This window comes from Eleginops maclovinus, chromosome 17 (assembly GCF_036324505.1).
Source record: "Eleginops maclovinus isolate JMC-PN-2008 ecotype Puerto Natales chromosome 17, JC_Emac_rtc_rv5, whole genome shotgun sequence".
Lineage (NCBI taxonomy): Eukaryota > Metazoa > Chordata > Actinopteri > Perciformes > Eleginopidae > Eleginops > Eleginops maclovinus.
This window is the reverse complement of record NC_086365.1, coordinates 14,908,548-14,930,424: the sequence shown is the minus strand read 5'-3', so window position 1 is coordinate 14,930,424 and position 21,877 is coordinate 14,908,548. Positions and strand designations below refer to the sequence as shown.

At 43.5% G+C, this 21,877-nt stretch overlaps 1 protein-coding gene across 2 annotated transcripts in view; it reads right to left on the bottom strand.

Moving 5' to 3' along the window:
* Positions 1–520: 520 nt before the first annotated feature.
* The window catches only part of net1 (neuroepithelial cell transforming 1), a 29,754-nt gene continuing 8,397 nt past the window's right edge, over positions 521–21,877 (bottom strand). Inside the window, exons 3-11 of one of the 2 annotated variants that reach the window (XM_063905163.1) lie at positions 15,293–15,355; positions 4,428–4,535; positions 4,148–4,312; positions 3,677–3,739; positions 3,290–3,463; positions 2,943–3,200; positions 2,654–2,824; positions 2,357–2,543; positions 521–2,252 (exon numbers count right to left, since the gene is read on the bottom strand). In XM_063905163.1, the coding sequence (XP_063761233.1) occupies positions 1,804–2,252; positions 2,357–2,543; positions 2,654–2,824; positions 2,943–3,200; positions 3,290–3,463; positions 3,677–3,739; positions 4,148–4,312; positions 4,428–4,535; positions 15,293–15,355 (1,638 nt within the window). In that variant the 3' untranslated portion in view covers positions 521–1,803. Of the gene's footprint in view, positions 2,253–2,356; positions 2,544–2,653; positions 2,825–2,942; positions 3,201–3,289; positions 3,464–3,676; positions 3,740–4,147; positions 4,313–4,427; positions 4,536–7,056; positions 7,336–15,292; positions 15,356–21,877 lie in introns of those variants that run through there. The other variant, XM_063905164.1, reaches the window with a different exon arrangement.

Genomic DNA, 21,877 nt, shown 5'->3' with positions numbered 1-21,877 from the left:
AGGGGGTGGTAGCAAAGTCCATAGGGACTGGAAGGTCACCAGTTCAAGTCCACGAAAGACCAAGTGCTACCGTGGTGTCCCTGAGCAAGGCTCCCCGGGCGCCGCACACATGGCAGCCCACTGCTCCTAACACTAGGAAGGGTCAAATGCAAAATGTAAAAATTCCCCTCTGTGGGACGATTAAGGGATCCTTCATGCTAAAGAGAGTTAGCAGGGAAACGAGCTAATCCAATGCTAGCTAATCCAAAACGTAAAAGGATAAACAAGTAGAGACTGCAGGTAGATCCACTGCTTGTCTTTAAACTGCAGTAAACAAATGACATAATACATGTTATTAGTGAGCTTCACAGGACAGAGCATGAATTGTGTTACTAAGCATATTCTCTCTGCTCAGTTGTTTTTCCGAGCTAAGCTAAGCGGCTAACGGCTCAAGCTTCAGGTCTAAACGTCAGACTATGTCAATGTTCATGTGAAAAAATATATTATACGAGACAAAAACATGAAGACGTGAAACCAGAAGTTCCGTTGCAAATCTTACACAGATCTTTATTGTTCTTAGAATACATACAGTTAGTAGCAAAGCAAGTTGCTCTTTTCTTTAACTTATTCTCTTCTTCTCAGCTTTAGCACACATCCAAAAACCTTCTCTTTTCTCTCCCTTCCCCTACGTACTTTTTTCAAACTTCACTGGTATTATTTCAACCACGTTTTATCTTTCTGAGCAAGGTATCCCTCCAACAGGAAGTTTAATATCTTGCTCTGACCATCTTCAGTCTTCTTTATTCATGTGTTCTCTTTTCCCTTCAAGCCTTCAACGACATTCTCTTATTTCCATTTCTAACCAGTCTTTTACTTATAATCTGTCCATTTCCTTAGGACAGGTAAATACATCCTTCTACTGTAGTGTTCACAAAGAAATCTCCATGCAAGATGCTACTGTACACTCAAAAGTGATCTGTTTCATTTTGAAAAGTCAGCTTTTTGAAAACCAACATGGCTCAGTTCAAAATTTTGTTTCAAAACAAAACTCCTCATCTCTTCCCCGACATGATTTGACATAAAGATGATTTGCTACCACTATTTGTTCACTGATATTTGTTCGAACAGAGATTGAATCCGTCTCTGGATTTAAATAAATGCCTCTGATGGCGGTATATATATGCAGAAAAATAAAAATAAGTGTCCAGGTCCTTAACATCTGTCATTAAAGGAATGTATAAAAATAAGACATGTTTTCTGATTAATCAGAATTCAACAGATAATTTTGTGTCTTTGTGTAGTACATCCCATCATTTGGAGGGATGATCCTCCTTTATGCCTAATTAACATGCTCAAATCTTCAATTAACTTCCCCTAAAAGTTTAAACAGTGCTGCTTTATGATACCTAAAAAAATACTACGATAAATTTTAGAATAAAAAAATGTAAAACTTTCATTAGCCCCCCCAAAAAAGGTCTAAAATAATGTTTAAATATCAAATTAAAAGTAAACAAGATTGAATGCACCACCTCTATCTTCAAGAAATCAACACACTCACGACACACACAGGTATATGTGTGAAGTGTGTGTTTGCTTCCCTTTTTTTTCAAACCGGTGGAAGCCGTGCACCTCTCCACAATACTTGGGTGCACTTGGATGGAGGGGTAAGGTAAATAGCTGCCGAAGAGGACAGTAACACAGAACACTGTTGTAATAATACACACACAAACACATAAATACAAGTCCCACACTTCTCCACGTTGCCTTTTAACAAACAAAAAGAACAAAATGTCCACCCAGGAGTCCGTGTTTCATCTCCTCGCTTCACACCATAGTCTCTTTTCTCTTCCCTAAAGAACAGAGAGACTTCTTGTCCTTTTTGGATTTGTTCGTTGTGGATGAGGAAAGAGGCGAGGAGGATGACGTCGTCGACAAAGATGACAACGAGGAGTGGGAGGAAGGGGAAGTCGTGCTGGGGCTGGGGGTTGTGCTGTTGCTAGGCGAGCAGGGGGCGGATTGGGACATCCGCTGCGGGCAGTTCTCGTTCGTTTCCTCCATGTGTACGATGGCGGAGATGGAGGAGGGACGACGCTTGAAGCGTGCGACGCTGGCAGGCGGCAACGGCGTTGAGGGCTCGTTGAGCGGCCGGTGGACGGAAATAGCGCTGCGGAGGCAATTCAACCACTGCTGCTTGTGGAAGACGTCGTTGACTTGCAGGGTGTGCGACTGCGCCTGGCTCGGGTCTTGGGAGCGCACTCGGAAAATGTTCTTAGCTGTGGTGGTAGAAAAAGTGGAGTTAGCTAACTGCTTTAATTCTCATTGCATTTTCTACATTAACGGCTATAAACTCTTTGCAGGACACAAGTAAGAACCTCACCTTTGTCTGCGTTGCTGAAAGCGCCTCTGAAGGATCCGCCCATCCTTACATCTCCGTCCTGCAGGTCCTCCAGCACCAGATCGTGCACCGGGATCGGCTGACGGTAGACCTGGAAACACTGGCGTTCGTTCCTGGTGACGGGTCGGGTCAGGACCAGCATCTCGGTGAACAGGAAAACGTGCAGCTTCTGGAAGGAGACCAAAAAAAGGGCGAGAAATTAGAATCTGATGGCCTTTTATGTGTGGTATGAATCTTGTGATGAAGAGTGGAGAAGAAGATGATGTGTGTTCTGCTCACCGTGCCGCTCTTGTTTCTCAGCTCCCCGTGACACAGCAGGCTCTTGCACTGCTCGATGAGAGGGTCCTTCTGCCGGTCGTCCAGATACTCCAGCTTGTCGATGTAATACTTGCACTCGGACTCTCCCTTCTTCATGTTGATGTCGGACAGCACACCTTGCATGATGGTGATCTGTAAAACAAGGAGTCAAAATATGAATATTTGGTATCTACTTTCTCTTATTCTGTTGCTAAATTTCCCTCCATTAAGAAAAGGTCCTGCATTAATCAAATCTGAGATGTAGACGTACCGCTTCCTCGAGGCTGGCGGCGTCGGGATGTTCTGCTGGAGTGTGTCTCAGTATTTCTTTGAGCAGAAGAGGGTATTTGACCAGGCGAGAGCGCGGGATGTCCAGGAAGCTCCACAGGTCCAACTTCCTGCTGAATGGTGACTCGATGCAGCGCTGCAGGAAGTCCTGAACCCGGCGGTCCTGTTTCTTCTGGTCCAGCAGCGCCTTGGCGGCCAGCTGGTTGCTGCAGTAGTCCTTGTAGGCGTTAAGCCGTGGCAGCTGGAGGGGAGATGACAGACTTAATAAGGCTGTCTTTCTAACGGATTACATGCAACGGCAATGCATGATTAAATGTTCTTTTGTCTTACCCAGTCGACTACAATCTGTCCGATCTGTCCCACAGTCCCATCCTGCTTTGTGGCTTTAGACAGGAGCACCAGGAGATCCTCATGCAGAGGGATGTAGGCGTCCAGGTTTCCGAAGATGTGATTGAGCTCCTCCTCAGACATAATGGAGAGCTTCAGCATCGGGTCGTGGTACGCCTGTGTACGGGAGGAGAGCCGAAACGTCAAACACAAACATCCCAAAAGGCTAAAAATAGCTTGTGAAGGGCAGTTAAGGCTACAAGAGAATATACAGAGGAATAACTCCTCGTCTTTTAATAGCTGCTGCCTGGGCTGTGTGGAAGGCCTGCCAGACTTTGATTTAATCTGTTTGTTTTATGTGTACTCTCTCTGCAGTGTAAAAGGACAAACCTTGCGTGCAAGCTGGAGGTCCTCGATCAGGTCCTGTTCTCCACGAGACAGCTCAAATATGGCCTGAGGACGGGGAGCACAGAAAGATAGTTTTTAAGAAAAGCACATAAATCAAGATGTCATTACATTACAGCGACTGATAGACTAAATGTAAAACTGCATTGGTGCCAATGAATGAGGTCATTATGACTCTCCTTCTTCCTCTTTAAAGCCATACAAAGTTTATAGTTTCTGACAGTTGGCTAAGATGTCTGACATGTGCAGGACAAGTGGGTGTTTAGGCGCTAGTTTGTTAGCTTCTCAGGTGAATGTGAACCCCGCACAGACTGGGAAATCAGCTTTTTTGGCCTCATTTAGACTGTTTGACACAAATACTACAGGGCTATGTGAAGGTAGGAGCGGGTTCACCACTGTCTGGATCTCTGACGCTCATTCATCTTCTACAGTTCATGTCTCGGTGCTGATTCTCACCTCCTGCCGCTTAATTTCTTTGGTGGAGAAAGTTCCCTTCTGGTGGACATCGAGCGTCTCCGACCACAGCATGCTGTTCCTCCTCTTGGGCGGTGTTGGGGCCGCCGCCTTGCTGCAAGGCTTCTGGGGAACGCCCGGCGACTTGCCATCGCCCCGGAAAGAGGCCTGCAGATCGGAAAAAGAGGAAGACCCAGGACGTCAGACAAGTGGAAGCCAAGTTTGACATGCAGAAGGTGAAGAGGTGTCCCAAGGAGCTCCCTTTTTTTCTACTTCTGCTTACCTGGATGGTTTGGCCGAAGCGCCGGACGGCCCCAGTCTTCACCGGAGAGATGAGATTGGCTAGCGACGTCACCCTGCCGAGAGGACGGACACGCTTTGTGCTGGGTTCCTGCAAAAGCAAAAGAGAAAATGACATTAGTCAAGTTATTCAATCATATCTCTGTGTCCAAAATAAACATTTCTTTGTATCACGCTTTGGCAATGCTGTTATTTATACGCTCATGCCAATAAAGCTCCTTGGAAAAGTCGGAAATGTTCATTCTGAAGACTGAACGAATCGGTTAGTGATGCCATTTTCAGACCTAAGCATCGAGTCCAGATGCTCCCTTGTGACTTCCACACCAAGTCAAGCCATAAATCCTCATTATTGACTCCTCTCTCAGCTTTTTTGGGGCGAAGAAATAGGAGCCGAGCGGCAGACAGTCTGACTGGCAGAAAAACTAGTAGCAGGAAGCAGCAGCTGTTGGCTCCATCATGTGAAGAGTCTCTGAGCACAAAGAGCCTTTCTGACTCTGATACGGAGGGGAAGGAGGGCCTGGAGGAATCCAAGGAATGCATGAGACCCTTCTCTCAGCTGTTCGACACTCTGCTACTAACCTGACAACAGCTACCCCTGAGGGTGGGTTCGTTGCACCACCAATACAAATTGGTTGGATGTGCAAACGTACCTGGCAATAAACTCGATTCTGATTCTGAGTTACAATAAAAAATACACGTTAAAAGCCTAATTTAAAAGGCTGGTCTGCTTCTTTATTGCTCCAGTTCTTTAAAAGCAGTGTGTCAGAGTGAAAAGACCACCACAGCAGTCATAAACAGACAGTGACTCTGCGCCCCTCTTAAGAGTTTACACAGTGCAGCATGGCGGGGGGAGGGGGGGTTCACGGCACTGTTAACGGCTGCGAGTTCAGACAGGCTCCCTAACAGGCCTCGCGTGAGAGCAGCACTACACCTGGGCCAGGTGACCCTCCCCCCTCCCTCTCTCTCTACTCTCACCCAGCCCTGGGGTTGTCAGAAAGAAGAGAACAGCTTGGCCTCGCTCCAGCAACAACACACACAGAGAAAAATCAAAGATCTGGAGAGCTGAGGTAATGATTTCAGAGCCTCTTCAAAAAACACCACATGATGAGACGAGCTGTAATTAGCAGTTCTGAAGTTTACATCCAGATCTTCACGCTGATGAAGGATAGCTCTCTGAAATGAACACCGCAGGCCCGATATGTCTTTTCTCCTGACTCAGGCCAAATGGGATTTTAGCCTTGGCTCAGCAAATCTGGGGAAAACAGAGCAGCCATTGAAGGCTTTGGGCTCTGCGGACACAGCTGGGAAACAGATCCACAAAGTCTGGTTTTGCGGCGGCCATGCAGTCTCAGAAAGCTCTGAGGATTTAGCAAAAGCCCTCTAGTGGCAGCGGCCAGGAAAAAAAGAGACGCCACATGTTAACAGCTTTGACTCTGAAACCACGTGCACGGACGGGATTTTGATTTGGGACCTTTAAATCTCAGCAGACAAAGAAAAGTATTGTAAAAACAGTCCTGAAAGTCAGTAGTGGAAACACATGTGCTTTGTGGACTGGCCCCAGAATGACAAAAGAACCAGTTGTCCCAGTCTTTGTTTATCAGCAGTGCAGACAGACAGGGAAAGTTACTATTCCTGGCAGTTTGACCAAAGAGTTACGCTGAGTCTGGATCACCTCAGGAAACCACACGGATCCAGGGGGGGTTTGGAGCTGCTGCTGCTGCTGCTTTGGATTATCAGAGGGAACCAGTTTCCAGACAAACGTATTGTCCATGTGTGGTGCACTCTGCAAACTTCTAACCTAAGATTACAACCCCTTTAATCGCCAAGAGTTTTTCCCCCAAAAATGCTTCCTGTGCTTTGATGTCACTCATATCACAGATGTGACCCTGGGATAACAGAGACCAGAACAGAGTGGAGGTCATCAGCGAGTCAGCACAATGTGGAAACTCAGAGTGAATCATGTGTGCAGCTCACTGAAGAACAGGACAGGACTCACTTCTCTTTTATCAAGTGGTTTACTGTCAACGGAAGCACATCTTTCCTGAAATCCAAAAGGGAACCGTGCATGCCTTAAAAGCTAAAAAGGAAGTAGCTAAAGCTGTGATTTTTTAAACATTTTTTTTAAAGTAGCACACCTTGGTTTCCACACCTGTTCCTGCAGCTTAAGGAATGCTTTCAGGCTGCTCGGCTGAATTTGCATGACACATACGTTGATTTTCTAAATGTCGAGGTCAAAAGAAGTAATTCTAGACTGGGTTGTTGACTGGGAGTTTACCCCCTGCTGCTTCACTGTTTGTGCCCACATCCCAAACTGTGGCTGAGCTGTCTGCTGGGATGCATATTTAGGAAGAAGAGACTGGGAATACACAACCCTGAGGGTGCGCTGAAACTCAATGATTAACTTTAGTATCTCAAAGCTGAGCCTAGGCACAAAGTTCACACACACACATGACAAACACAAGTAGTGTGTGCCCAGGTGAGATAAAAACAGGGATAGGCGCTGATTCACTCACAATCTGACACAAAGGTATGATTCCATTTGAAGGACATCCGGATAAAACATCTTAACAAAAGTACAAGTATCACCACCACAGCGTGTTTCTGATGCTCACCTCTGAGTCTTTGCTGGCTTGGTTCTGGTAGTCTATCACTTGCAGAGTCCGTTTGATAGGCACCAAGCTACCCAGTTCATCGTAAGCCACCATAGCTTTCAATAAAAAACACAATATCCTTTTTTTTTTAATCCTTAGTCAGCTTCCAGTAATCCAAATCCGAGAGGAAAAAAAGCTGTGTGAGTTAAATAAATGAATTCTCCATATGAGGTTTTTCTTCCTCCCCTTGGGTCAGGGCTAACCTCACTCACACTCTTTCTAAACTTTGTTCTGAGGTGGACTGGGAGAGGGAGGGCTTTATACTGGGACTTCAGACAGGGAGGAGCAAGCTGCATGGCTGGGGATGATGCAGGAACGGGTTTACATGGAGGCGGGGGGGAGAAGCTGCCCGCAGGCTCTCTGTTGATCCGTCCACTCGGACTCAAACAGTAGTGAGAATTTCTAAGTTCACGGGTAAAGCTTTCTGCTAAATGAAGTTGACTCAAAACATCTCTGATGAGGGTTGGAAAAAGACTGGGCCTTTTGGAACCGGGTGAAGGTTTGCAGTAACTGGGAAATACGAGGCTAAAAAAGGTGAAACTTTCCTCACATTTGGGTTTAAAAGTGGTGTAAAAGATGCTGCCTTTAAAGAACTATCTTTACTATGGATACAAATACATAATAAATACTTTTTGGTAACTATCACAGCCTAAACAGTTAATGAATATACAAATTCTGCTTTTTGATTAATGTAAAATGGCATCTTTAGCTCGGCAAACCTGAGAATTCATTTCCACAGTTTTTAAATCCCTGATATTCCTGACACATTTATTATATTTTAGCTTTAAGAAATGGCGTTGTGGTTTCAAATTCTATCTTCATTTTACTACTTAAAATGTGTAGGTGGAAAAAGATGCAGTTTTTAAAGAACTAGCTTTACTATCAATGCAAATACATATAAAATAGGAACTTTTTCAATAGTTTAACTAATGTGGAAATACTTTTTGGTTACTTCTACAGCTTAAACAATTAAAAAATGATGTTAAAAAAGGGCTATTATTAAAAAAGGTATACAATCATAGTACTTTTTCAATTGTTTGAATACTTTTGATTACTATTACAGCCTAGTCAAATAAAAAAGTTGCTAGTTTATTTAATTGATTGACTTTTCAATGACTTTTTATTTAATTAAAATGGCATTTTAGCTCGTCAAACATGCTTTTCACAGTTTTAATATCTCTATGATGACTGATTATTTATTATATTTGAGCTTTCAGAAAAGGATACGGTTGTGATACGTAAGAAAATCTTTAAATCTTGCTCTTTTTTTTTACTACTTGACTGTGATCATGGGTCATGATGACCTGTAAGTCAAATCAAATCACCTTTACAGCCCCGACACAGAAGAGGGATTATGTCAGATTCCATATCAGGTATTAAAACGACTACTGTGTTTAATAAACTGATAACACGACTAAAGTCATTAATACTCGGACGTTTTCTTGTTAGCTTGTAATCAAAGCAGCTGAGTGGGAACACTCTCTGCTTTAAACAAAGCCGTTATCAGGCTCATCAGCCGGGGGGAGGGGACCACTTACAATATCAATGGTGGGGGGGCATGTGACACACTCAGGCAGATGTTTGAACTAAAACCTGTATATTCAATACCACTGAGGGGGGGGGGGGGGGAAGCAACTACAGCCCATATGTTGATTGGTTTCATAGTGGGGGAAAGGGCAACAGTTTCAGGGTTTAAAGACCTGGTTTTTATTCCTAGTGTCGAGACCAACCGAGGACAGAACCAAGGACTGATGCAGGTGGAAGAAGTACTCAGATATTGTACTTGAGTAAAAGTAGAAGTACTCAGTTCTTGTTCTTGAGTAAAAGTAGAAGTACTCAGTTCTTGTTCTTGAGTAAAGTAGAAGTACTCAGATCTTGTACTTGAGTAAAGTAGAAGTACTCAGACCTTGTACTTGAGTAAAGTAGAAGTACTCAGATCTTGTACTTGAGTAAAGTAGAAGTACTCAGATCTTGTACTTGAGTAAAAGTAGAAGTACTCAGGTCTTGTACTTGAGTAAAGTAGAAGTACTCAGATCTTGTACTTGAGTAAAGTAGAAGTACTCAGATCTTGTACTTGAGTAAAGTAGAAGTACTCAGATCTTGTACTTGAGTAAAGTAGAAGTACTCAGGTCTTGTACTTGAGTAAAGTAGAAGTACCAGAGTGTAGGAATACTCTGTCACAGTAAAAGTATTCTAAATGTTCCTCCAGTGAAAGTAGAAAGTACTCTCCTCTAAATGTACTTAAAGTAGTGACAGTAAAAGTAGTCATTGTCTGATTGGTCCATTTCAGAATAATATCTCTGATATGTTTTATAATGATTGATCATTAAAGTGTTCTCAGAGCTGGTAAAGGTGCAGCTAGTTTGAATGGCTTTGTATACTGCAGGGTAGCTGCTGGATTTACTGCAGATTCACGCAGACAGGAGGATGCACATATGGCTGAAAGACAAACCACACCTAAAGCCACAGACTCCAACAGCTGCTGCACAAATGCACAGAAATAAAAGTTAAAAAGGTGTCAGGCCTGATGGAGCAGCTAACGTGTGGACGCGCTGGGAGCCAGGGTGTCACAATGTGTGTGTGTGTGTGTGTGTGTGTGTGTGTGTGTGTGTGTGTGTGTGTGTGTGTGTGTGTGTTCAAGCAGATGGACAAAGCCCGGTCATGGCTCTCCATCTCCCTTCTGGGTCAACACAGAGGTGTGAAACAGGACAGAGGCTTCATGCTGGTGCTGTGTGTGTGTGTGTGTGTGTGTGTGTGTGTGTGTGTGTGTGTGTGTGTGTGTGTGTGTGTGTGTGTGTGTGTGTGTGTGTGTGTGTGTGTGTGTGTGTGTGTGTGTGTGTGTGTGGGTGACAAAACACAGATGCTGATTGAGGCGTATTGATGTTGACGCCTCATTCTCTCTTTTGTTGACGGAGCGGTCAGAAGGGCTGCAGACCAACTGGACCATTGGCCGTTAACTTCAGGGACTTCAGTATCAGAACAACCTGCAATGTGTTCCCAGCTGATGTTGTTGCTACTTCTTAGTTAAGGATTCTGAATCTGAATTAAGGTTTCAAGTGATAGAAGAGCCACAAACTGTGCAGACGGAGGAGTCACAGAGGACCCAATTAAAGCATGAATCCGTCTGTCTGTGTGTAGGCTATGCGTGCCGGCAGAAGACACTGTGTGAAGCCCTGCTGTTACTCACCCTGTACAGGGAGGACTGTCTGAATCAGCTTCACGTCTGGCCCGGCAGCTATAAAAACTAAACACAACATGGCCCGGCCTGCCTGGCCTCGCAGCCTACAGTCACACGGAGCTGTGCAGCTGGAGCACAGCCGGATTTACACTCCCAAAACCTGTCTGCACTCAGCGCTGCAGCAGGATGAGTAATGCAGTTTCACCGCTTTCCAACCTATGCCGTGCCAGGGAGCGACTGGGTCCTGAGGGGCTGAGCTCAACTTAACCTCCACATCAGCAGCAGAGCGAAGGACGGTGTAATTACAGCTCTGGGGAAGAAGTGCTGACGGACTTAAAACAACAGAGGGCAGAGGAGGAGCTGCTGCCCTCTGCTGATGGAGGTCAGCAACAGGAAACCTTTAAAAAGCGGTCATTTTCAGCTTCATATCAGTACTCAGTGTCTCTGCTGTGACGTCCCCATGCTTTAAAGCTTTCTCTCATGCTGCCTGTGCTGCAGCTCCTCTTTTCACCCTCTGTCTGAAACAAGAGCCCAGTCTGCTCTGATTGGTTAGCTGGCTGGTTCTGGTCAACCACTTTGGATGTCCCGCCCCTTTCACGTACAAAGTTTTTACATAGTGATGTTCAGGAAGTCAAGAGGCGTTTCAGGCCGATAGAAGAATAGGTTTCTGCTCCGAGGCCGCAGGACTATAAATACCTCCACTCCTCTGCACAAACAAATATATAAAAGATGAAGAGCTCGATATGTAGACAGTGATAGAATCCTACAACTGCCTGAAGACACACTTCTGGAAACACACACACTGACATTTGTATTTACACCCATAGCAGCGCTGGTTGCTACCAAACACAGAAAGGTAACTACGACTCAGTGAAACCCGCCGTGTGAAACTGGCAGAGCTTTGGCTGAGGAGAAACGAAAGTCATTTATGACACACACACACACACACACACACACACACACACACACACACACACACACACACACACACACACACACACACACACACACACACACACACACACACACACACACACACACACACACACACACACACACACACACACACACACACACACACACACACACACACACACACACACACACACACACACACACACACACACACACACACACACACACACACACAGAGGTTATAATAAAGTGGTAGCAGTGACTTACACTCCTTCTCAACAGCCCTGAGTGTGTCTGTATGGTGGGATGTTGTTGGTACTGAATGATTGGTTTATCTTCACATCCCTATGCAGAACTGATCTCATAATGCACCTGAGAGTATAGCAGTAAACATCTAGTTTGTTCCAGGAAGTTTGGTTCAGTTTTCCTTGCATACTTTATAATTACTGACAAATTAGCCAACTAACATTCCTGTTTGAGGTTGTATGTCCAGCAGGGGCTCAGTCAGTAGGGGCTTGGACTGGGAATCGTAGGGTTGCCGGTTCAAGTCCCTAAACAGACTTGAAATATGGAAGGTGGACTGCTACTTGGAGAGGTCCCAGTTCACCTCCTAGGCCCTGCTGTGGTGCCCTTGAGCAAGGCACCGGACACTTCCAATCCCCCCTCCCCATTGCTCCCCGGGCGCTGCACAATAGCTGCCCACTGCTCCTAGTACTAGGATGGGTTAAATGCAGAGGACCAATTTCACCGTGTGTGCTCTGCTGTGTGCATGTATGTGACCAATAAAGAGGGTTTCATCCTCCCATTCTATTCTATTTTATCTATGTCTTGGCACAAGCAGAACATGCATTATTCAAATAAATTCCATGCATTTCTATATTTCAGTGGAATCGTACAGTCGTCATCACAATGAAAGCTGAAAATGATTTTCAGGGAACTTCCGTAAGACACACAGACAGGCGCAGACACACAGGGCAGACACACAGGCGCAGACACACAGGCGCAGACACACAGGCGCAGACACACAGACAGGATATATTAGACAGCTCCACAGTAGGATGGGATACCTTAAGATGAATGCAGATGCAGAGAGTTACTCTCCTTCTCAACAACCCTGAGTGTGTTTATTGAATATTGGTTTATATGACCCCCCTAAGCAAAGCTGATCTTTCCAATGCACTCGACCCTACCAAGATATACTCTTATGTATACCCTGCTTCATATTGGGTTAACTTCAATTGTCAGATCCTTTATCTTCATAGTAAACTGTATATATATATCTTTCTCTAATTCCGGTTTATTTCTATTTCTATTTTGAGATGTTTCTATTTTTGAATTGTTTATTTTCTGCTCTAGTTTTGTTTTATGCTGCTGTAACCAAAAGTAACACAGTACCTCTTATCTTATCCTAAGTTACTCTACCATAGAGGTATAACGATAAACATCCTGAAAATGTTTTTGTTCCAGGATGTTTGGTTCAGTAGCGCTTTATAATTAATGTCCAATCAGCCAAATGCATTCTTGTTTGACGTTGTATTTCTTGGCACAAGCAGAACATCCATTATTAAAATAAACATCTATAGAGAAGTATAGCTTACGTAGCTTTCAGACCCTAAGACTTGAGCATTTACCCTACTGTAAATAATTGTATTTACACCCCTAATCATGTAAAGTATTCCCCCAGCTGTTTATAATTCAGTTTACAGCCCCAATCACTTATTACTTATTACCACCTTTTTTAAAGCAAAACTCCCGTGTCATTGTTCTAGATTTGCTGCGTATCTTCGACATACTGGATATGATAGTTTGTCTCCTGGTTCAGACTGTTTGTCAGACATCCCCCTGGCCTCTGAGCAAGTTTTGTGGAAAATAATTGACAGGCTGATTAAAAATGGGAGAAATTGTAGAGCAAAGTGACTTCCTTCTTGAGTCAGAATCCCAGCCCTGCCTCTGTATGTGGAACACAGTGTGTGGGGATTAGTGTGTTCAACAAGAAAAGAAAGAAAGCACGACAGGGCACACTGCTCTGCTACAAATCAAGGAGTGCCCCGTCAATTTGTTTAGTTAAATCAGAGAAACTGATCCAACTGGTTACAGAAGTCCAGGCTGAACGTCTAATCCCTCTCGTGTGGGTGCAGGACAAAAACAGCCAGCATTGAGAAAGGACAGACAGGAAAGACGGAGAGAGGGGACAGGTTGATCCCAATCTGTACGGTCGATCGATTCCCAAACATACTGAGGAGTTTAATGCACATAGAAACTGCCGGATTCTAACTCGCATATGTTGGGCAATTTGCACAATTAGCGCATGTTGCATTAATTAGAATATGCAGACAATAGCTAACAATTGCTTGGCAGATTTGGACGATTTTAGTGTGTTCTTTTTAAGGTAAATCATCAAAAGACCAGCTTTGCATAGGGCGTCATATAAACCAATATTCAGTAAACACTCAGGGCTGTTGAGAAGGAGAGTAGGTATCTGTTCTCAAGAAATCAATTGAGAAACTTTACAGTAAACTGGGTGATGCATTCATTTTGTGGTCAACCCAACCTACTGGGGAACTGTCCAACATATCCTGTCTGTGGCGTGTGTGTGTGTGTGTGTGTGTGTGTGTGTGTGTGTGTGTGTGTGTGTGTGTGTGTGTGTGTGTGTGTGTGTGTGTGTCTTTTACACGTTCCCTGAAAAATCATTTTCCACCTTCATTCTGATGACGACTGTAACCCAATTTCTGACCTTTTCAGTGTCAAAAATGCAGTTTTGAGTCCCCTAAACCTATAAAACTGACCCAAAGGTCTTCAAAAATGAGTCCCCCGGGTCACTTTCTGGTTAAAACTGCAATTTTCAATCCTGATAATGTCAGAAATTGACTCAAATCCTCAATAAGACATTTTTCCCTACTGTTTGCATATGCTTATTAACGCAACTTCAGCTAATTGTGCAAATTGCGCAACATATGCAGGTTAGCATCCGGCAGTTTCTATGTGCCTAGGACCCGTACTGTACATTTCTAACCTAAAACTTTGGGGTACATCACTGGGTTCAGAAGAGGACTGGCACACAGACCATTGGTGATGTAGAAGCGAAAATGAGCCTGAAGCTAAAGGGAGGTAAGTTATGACAAGATCATTCTACAATAATAACACCCACTGATTGTTGTGCAAATCTCACACCCACCCACACACACACACACACACACACACACACACACACACACACACAGTGAGGTGTATTTTCCAGCTTGGCCGCTCCTGCCTGTCAGTTGCACCGGAGCAGGTTTGTACTCTCAGATCTCCAACGGGCGCTTCACCAAACAAACGCAGGCTTTATCTGGATGTCTTTCCGTGATAGGCTGAGTCATTGGACTGATATGCTCCGAATAAACAGAGTCTGTCAGGCACAGCAGGAGGTCAGATATGGCCATCAGTTAGCAGTTGTTACCTTTAAAGTCTGAACAACACAACAGACAAAGCAGGAGATAAACTGAGATTCATATCCCTCTTCTTATGGCTCAAACCCTGCAGGCAAATCATTCTGAAGCACCATATCTACAGGAAAACTGATCCTGGGTGAGGCCCATCAGCCTGATACGCTCATTTGGTTTAAGCTTCATTACGTTTGTGTGGATTAAAGCACAACATCCTAAACCGGTTTGCTTTTTAAGAAGCATGCACACTGTGTCCTGTAGCCTGCAGACAGGAAACCAAAGCCACTCGCTTAGAACCATTGGGGTCAATTTGGCACGGACCTTTGCCACAGAATGATTTTTTAAATATTCTTAATAAGTTGCACACTGTCTGGATTGGCATGCATGTTGTGGACAAAACCAATATTCATTCTCATAATTGGCTGTTTATTAATTCATGAGTAAAAGTGAGCAGGCTTTTTGAGTTTTTTGCTCAGTGGCAGATTTTAAATCCCATTTAGAAGCCTTAAACTTAAAGTCTAAAGTCCTTTAACACATTAATTCGATATTATAAATGAAACTAAGGCTGGGCTCCGAATGGTTACACTAAACCCAATAAAGGTTTCATTTTCTTTATCAATGAGAGTGGGGAAAGCCCTTGATGTTTCCGTAATGTGAAATAAAGAGGTGTGTGTTTTACCTTAAAGTCGAGGCTGCACAGGCTGACTGCGTCGCTGTCATCCTTCTCCCTGCGTTTCCGCTTCTGTGGAGAGAGGTGAACAGGCAGGATGTCAGCTGGAGACTCAACATGCATCACGTTTATGTCATATTAGACTTTATTAAGACGCAGAAAGTAAGAAGCCCAGTCGACAACAACTTAGACAAGGAGTCTGTTACTGATTTTGATCCCTCTTGCAAACTTCCACTCAATCCAATCTGAATTCTGATTGGTCCTTTGGGCAAACATTCTTGAGTTCCTTGCATCATGTCTTTGTTTTGTGCAGTAGTACACATCCCTGTCTGCGTGCTAACACTACACCAACAAGCCGAGCAATTTACAACCAGCCCATTCCCCACTCGCACTTCAGGCCAATCATGCTCACTGCCCCTCGTAGCTCTTTAGTGAGGCTACAATAGACTCTGCTGGAGGTCCTGAGAGAACAGGAAAGGGTTAATTAGGCGGAAGGACGCTTTAACACCTGCATGTGGACTGTCAGGCAGGGTCAGGTGAGAACAGGAGTCTGGCATGTCAGGGTTGGGACCCCTGGGGATCTATACTACCGCCATTTATTAACCCAGACTGCTTCAGGCTGGACACACAGGACAAAGACCTGATGGATAGGTGAGTGCCAAACTGGACACACAGCGATCAGGAGTGTCTGATGATGAGTGTGTGTGTGTGTGTGTGTGTGTGTGTGTGTGTGTGTGTGTGTGTGTGTGTGTGTGTGTGTGTGTGTGTGTGTGTGTGTGTGTGTGTGTGTGTGTTTGTTTGTCGTTTCCTCTCCAACCTGTTTGTTTTACATGCTTTAAAGTGTACAAGGGTTGCATTGGATGTAAATTACAGGCTGTGAGCAGAGAGGTTTCACTGATGGGTTTACAGCTGGCTGAGGAATGAACTGAAAAGCCATATAAGATACTGAGCAGCAAGATAGAAGTTATTACTAATGCAGCTGTTTAGTGTTCCTTTATGAGGCTTTTCACCTGTGACTACACCTTTTTATTCAGCTATAGCTTCATCTCTTTAAAATTAATACATATTTATATATATATTTCTTTAAGGAGAAACAACAAAATACTTTTCAAATGTTTTGTATTTTATGCACACTGGTTTCAAAGTTAGTACATGTTTTTATGAATACATCATGATCCTTTTTTATGTATTATAACCTTTCGGAGTTATGGATTCAAAGCTAACTGAAATGAAAGACTACAATTGGTTCATTTTTACATAAACACATCCTTTCCTTATAATGTGTGGACAGACTGAATGGGATAAAATTCAACATCAGGTTTGATAACTTCACCTAAAATGTCCTAATTGGCAGTAGTGAAAGTGTGATATGTATATAAAAGCAATTAGCAGCAATCAACTGGTCTGCTATTGGTTTATCTGGCCAATTTAACTCCTTAGTTCTTCACATCGATGGAAAAATCAACTATAATAACTTAGTATTTGGAGCATCGCCTGATGCCAATCATGGTCCAATAAAGCCTAAATATAACACAGGCCTTCTCCAGGGTAGGCTTTAGTTTTTCATCATCCCTTTGGAGTACATCAGACGCTGCTGATTGGACAGTTTGTGTGTGTGTTATAAACTTGGAGCAGAAAAACCTCCAAAACAAAGAAAGGCCTGAGTGTGAAATCTCCCTCCAAGTTAAATATTGTGTTAGGCTCTGGTCTTACACATGAGATTAAAACTCATCTCTGTAGGAAAATTAGACGTCCTGCTCCCGCCACCTCTGTTAATCCCTCTGTCAGACGCCCAATAACACCACAGGCTGCGGCTTGTTCAGATGGTGGGCTGGGTCCAGCGTAAACACTCTGACTCAACAACACACACCCCCTCCCTCTCACACAAACACTCACTGATGCTATAGAAACTGGGCCTGGCTGCTTTGTTACTCATAAGGGGAGACACTGACAGATTTGTATGTTACATAAAAGGTACAGACAACCCAAACAACTCTCGTCACTTTCTCTCAGAGAGACAATGAAGGACTTAAGATACCAGCATGATGACAGGACGGTAACATGGGACAAAGACATCACACACACTTCTTATTCTGACCCACGGATGGATCAGAAAGGAGCCCGACTAGCCAAGAAATGTCTCACTCGTACAGTTTGGTTAAAAATATACATATTTGGAGGGAAAAGTAAGACTTCAACAAAGACAGAAAGAGTGATTTGAGCCTGCAAAGCAACTTCAAACACTCAGAGGTTTATTAAGTGTATTGAAGCCTGTATGTTTGTGAGGAGGTGGGTGTATTGCAGGCTGGGGGGAGCATTGTCCTCTCAGTCACATGTAAATGATGTAAACCATGTGCTGGTCTGCTGACGGAGCAACAATGGTCAGACGGGGAGCAGTGACTTACATTAGCACTGTGTGGGGAAAGAAATGCAGCCACAGAGGCTAGGATATTGCTAATGACATATATCATCCCACAAAGAAGCGTACAGTATCGTATGTTTCCTTATTGATCTGCATTAATATTAGTCCTCATTGAGGCTGTAATGCAAGACACGTTTCACACCTGATCTGACAGGACAGCTGGGGTGTCCAAACGTTCTTCACACACAGACAAATATATGAAGGGCTGGGCCTCTCAATGGATGTAAGGTATATTGCCTCTGAAGTTAAGTTAGTAAATTGAATTAAATGTAGGTAACTGATACTTGATACCTTGCTTTAACCACAGCTCTGTCAGTGTTTCGTTCCTTGAAACAGAAGCCTCAGACCGCTTATAATGAGTGGAATATGAAGGGTTTTTAGGTTTCTTATGCATTGGGCTTTTTTAAAATCTACTAAGATTTGTTAGCTAGGAATTAGAGTATTATCTGTTTACTATACATATATCTAAAAGAGCAATTCAGTTTCAGGTCATATTCCATTATATTTTAAGATTCAAAATGGACAATGGGCCGCAGTTGGCCCCCGGGCCAGAGTTTGGACACCCCTGCAGTAAAGTATCATCCAATTGTCTCGTTTCATTTTGGATCCTTGTATGGTGTGGTATGACCCCCATAAAGTAACGTATCATAGCGTTTAAGGACAGCTGAACCTGGCTTTACTTGAGCTGTTCACTGGTCTTGGTGCTGCACGACTGAATGAACTCCATCTGCAGAGCGGATATACAAAAAGTAACCCCAGATTATCTGCAGGGTCAAACTGATGTGGTTGCAAAGAGCTTGTTTGAAAGACTTAGGAGTTTGTCTGTGTATTGACATTTAACCGATATGTTCAATGAAGTAGAAATTACAACACGCATTAATGACCCCTCGTTAAACATCACAGAAATGTGAGTTTAATTAACACACGTAATCAACCTCTAAGAGGCATTAAAGGAAGAAGCTCCACAGCTGCAATGCTACATCAAAGCACGCTGCAGAGGGATGATACAGCTGTTCTGGATCCCTCGTTGAAATGAATGCACGTTGGACGCCTTATCAAAGGATCGTGATATAAAATAAACCCTGGCGTCTGAGGAATGCTGAGGAATCTTCAGACGGTCGGTGGTTGAAGATTTGGGTTTTATTTTAATATAAATTGCAGTGGGTATGGGCAAGGTCTTCCCGCAATAATTACAGAGGTTTGCGTGATTCCAGCCGCCGACAGTCGTATTAAATCACCGGAATAAAAGCTGCTCATCAGACAGGCGACTCTCCGCTCTGTCCGTCTGAACATGTTGCTTAAATGGTGAAATACAACAGAATCTGGCTCCTAACCACCCTCACATTCCACCAAACAAGCAGCCTGGTTTGATCTACTTCACCTTGGCATTCAGTTGGAAACCTGACTCACATTCTTACCGAGACAGACCCCCATGCCCGGAGGCCTCGTACCTGATGTAGTCTGAGCGAACTCACCAAGCGCCCGGGGAATGCTCGCCTCACCTGCTTCCAAGGTTTTCGCCTCGAGGCTAATGCACCCTCCCCACCTGTACCCTGAACAAAAAAAATCAACCACTTCAAAGCCGAGGACTTGGCTGAACTTTATTCAAAGTGCTGGCAAAACCTTCAAGCTAAAGTGGCAGGGGCAAGATAAGAGAACAAGACACCTCCAGGAGTCTTTCATTTCTAGACGTTTAGTAGATTTATAAGTGATGGATAAAACGATGGTGGGGGAGGGGGGGAGTAAATTGAAAGCAGAGGTGGGAGAAGTACTCAGATCTTGTACTTGAGTAAAGTAGAAGTACTCAGGTCTTGTACTTGAGTAAAGTAGAAGTACTCAGGTCTTGTACTTGAGTAAAAGTAGAAGTACTCAGATCTTGTACTTGAGTAAAGTAGAAGTACTCAGGTCTTGTACTTGAGTAAAGTAGAAGTACTCAGGTCTTGTACTTGAGTAAAAGTACTCAGATCTTGTACTTGAGTAAAAGTAGAAGTACTCAGATCTTGTACTTGAGTAAAGTAGAAGTACTCAGGTCTTGTACTTGAGTAAAGTAGAAGTACTCAGGTCTTGTACTTGAGTAAAAGTAGAAGTACTCAGATCTTGTACTTGAGTAAAAGTAGAAGTACTCAGATCTTGTACTTGAGTAAAGTAGAAGTACTCAGATCTTGTACTTGAGTAAAAGTAGAAGTACTCAGATCTTGTACTTGAGTAAAGTAGAAGTACTCAGGTCTTGTACTTGAGTAAAGTAGAAGTACTCAGATCTTGTACTTGAGTAAAGTAGAAGTACTCAGGTCTTGTACTTGAGTAAAGTAGAAGTACCAGAGTGTAGGAATACTCTGTCACAGTAAAAGTATTCTAAATGTTCCTCCAGTGAAAGTAGAAAGTACTCTCATCTAAATGTACTTAAAGTAGCGACAGTAAAAGTAGTCATTGTCTGATTGGTTCATTTCAGAATAATATCTCTGATATGTTTTATAATGATTGATCATTAAAGTGTTCTCAGAGCTGGTAAAGGTGCAGCTAGTTTGAATGGCTTTGTATACTGCAGAGTAGCTGCTGGAACTAAAGTCTGATTAAAGGGAGATTATAATTATCATCATTAATTCTAATCTGCCTAGCAACTAAAAGGTAATCAATAATTGTAGCGCAGTAGAAGTACAAAGCAGCAACAAATTGTCCCTCAAATGTAATTGCGTCCAGTACTTGAGTAGATCTACTGAGCTAACAAGCTCCACATGGTTGTAGTGGATGATCTAAGCGTGCCATGAGAGCGAATCAAAGGCAGCAGGCTGGCACCAGATAAAGAGTGCTTGGCCTTCCCTGCCTCTAACCCCCTGCTTTTATTCCTCTGTGGATTGTGTTTCAGGCAGCTGTAAACCCCAGCATGCCTCCACACTCGTCATGCCGTCTAATCGGCTCGCTCTTTTCATGTTTCTAATCAGCTCGTCTCGTTTAAGGCTGACTGTAAACCACGAGCAGCACTTTGTAGGCCCTTATGTTCCTCTGGCAGGGGAATCAGAGCGGGCTGGATTTCCTTTATCCAGCGTTCGGTCTCCGGACCGTGAGGGAGCTACACGAGATCAGTCATCAGCGAGGTATTACACGGAGCTGTACGCTGCCAGAGGGGAGAAAGCTGGCCAGGAATGTAGAAGTTTATAGATTTCCCTCCGCTGTTGGCACTTCGAACCTGAGGATCAATGCTAGTTGAAAGCCGAGGCTGTAGATCCAGAGTTTGGATGCACGGCATAGCATCTCCCCAGGACATAACTCTTAAATGAGTGCTGCATTTGCAACACTGTGGTTATATTTCATAATACCGTTAAATGTCACAGACGGGCTGTAAATCTCAAATAGTGCTGCAGGTGCACAACTCTTGAATTGTTCCTCAGACACATTTAGGACTATTATTCATCGGCCTGTATACAGTGACTGTGTAACGCATGGTTTGGCAGTATTGGTCGCCAAGTTGGAACCAAGTCTTTGCTTATAGTTGCCATCGCTGGGCCTTAATAAGGTGAGCAAAATAAGCTCAATTCATACCATTTGTTACATCTAAATATTGCTGTCCAGACAATGCTAATGCGTAATGGTGCTCATGTGCATCTGAAACAATGGATAAACTAATTAGGTAGCTTGTAAAAATGTGACTGACTTATAAAGATTACATTTATTCAATTTGGTCCATTCACAATAAACAAAATGAACTTAAACATAAAAAATAAGGACTTTTTGGAAGTCTTTGGAGGAGAGGTCTCTTGATCTGGATGTGAGATGATGGTAAAGTCTGCTTTTTGATCAAACTTTTACAGATAAACATGTGTCAGTAAAGTTCCCCCATGGCTTAGAGTAATGTGTATTTAGAAAAATATGTTTAAAAGGGACTCTAAGTGTTCACTAGTTCTTGTTAAGTATCTTTTCTTATTTACATTTTCAGCTGGTCTATCGATCACTGAGTTGTGCTGCTATGAAACCCCCACTTTCCCCCCAAAAGAAAATACTTTTTTACCTAATGACATAAACGAAAGAGGTTCTATAAACCCAGATTATTCCCTGGTCTTGACATTGGAAGGAACTTTTGTATTGAGCAAAATGTTTAGAGGACGGTAGAGTAAATAAGGTATTTGTCCTGCGGTCTGGACGGGTTACTGGTTTACAGTGGCTGTTTTCCAACAACG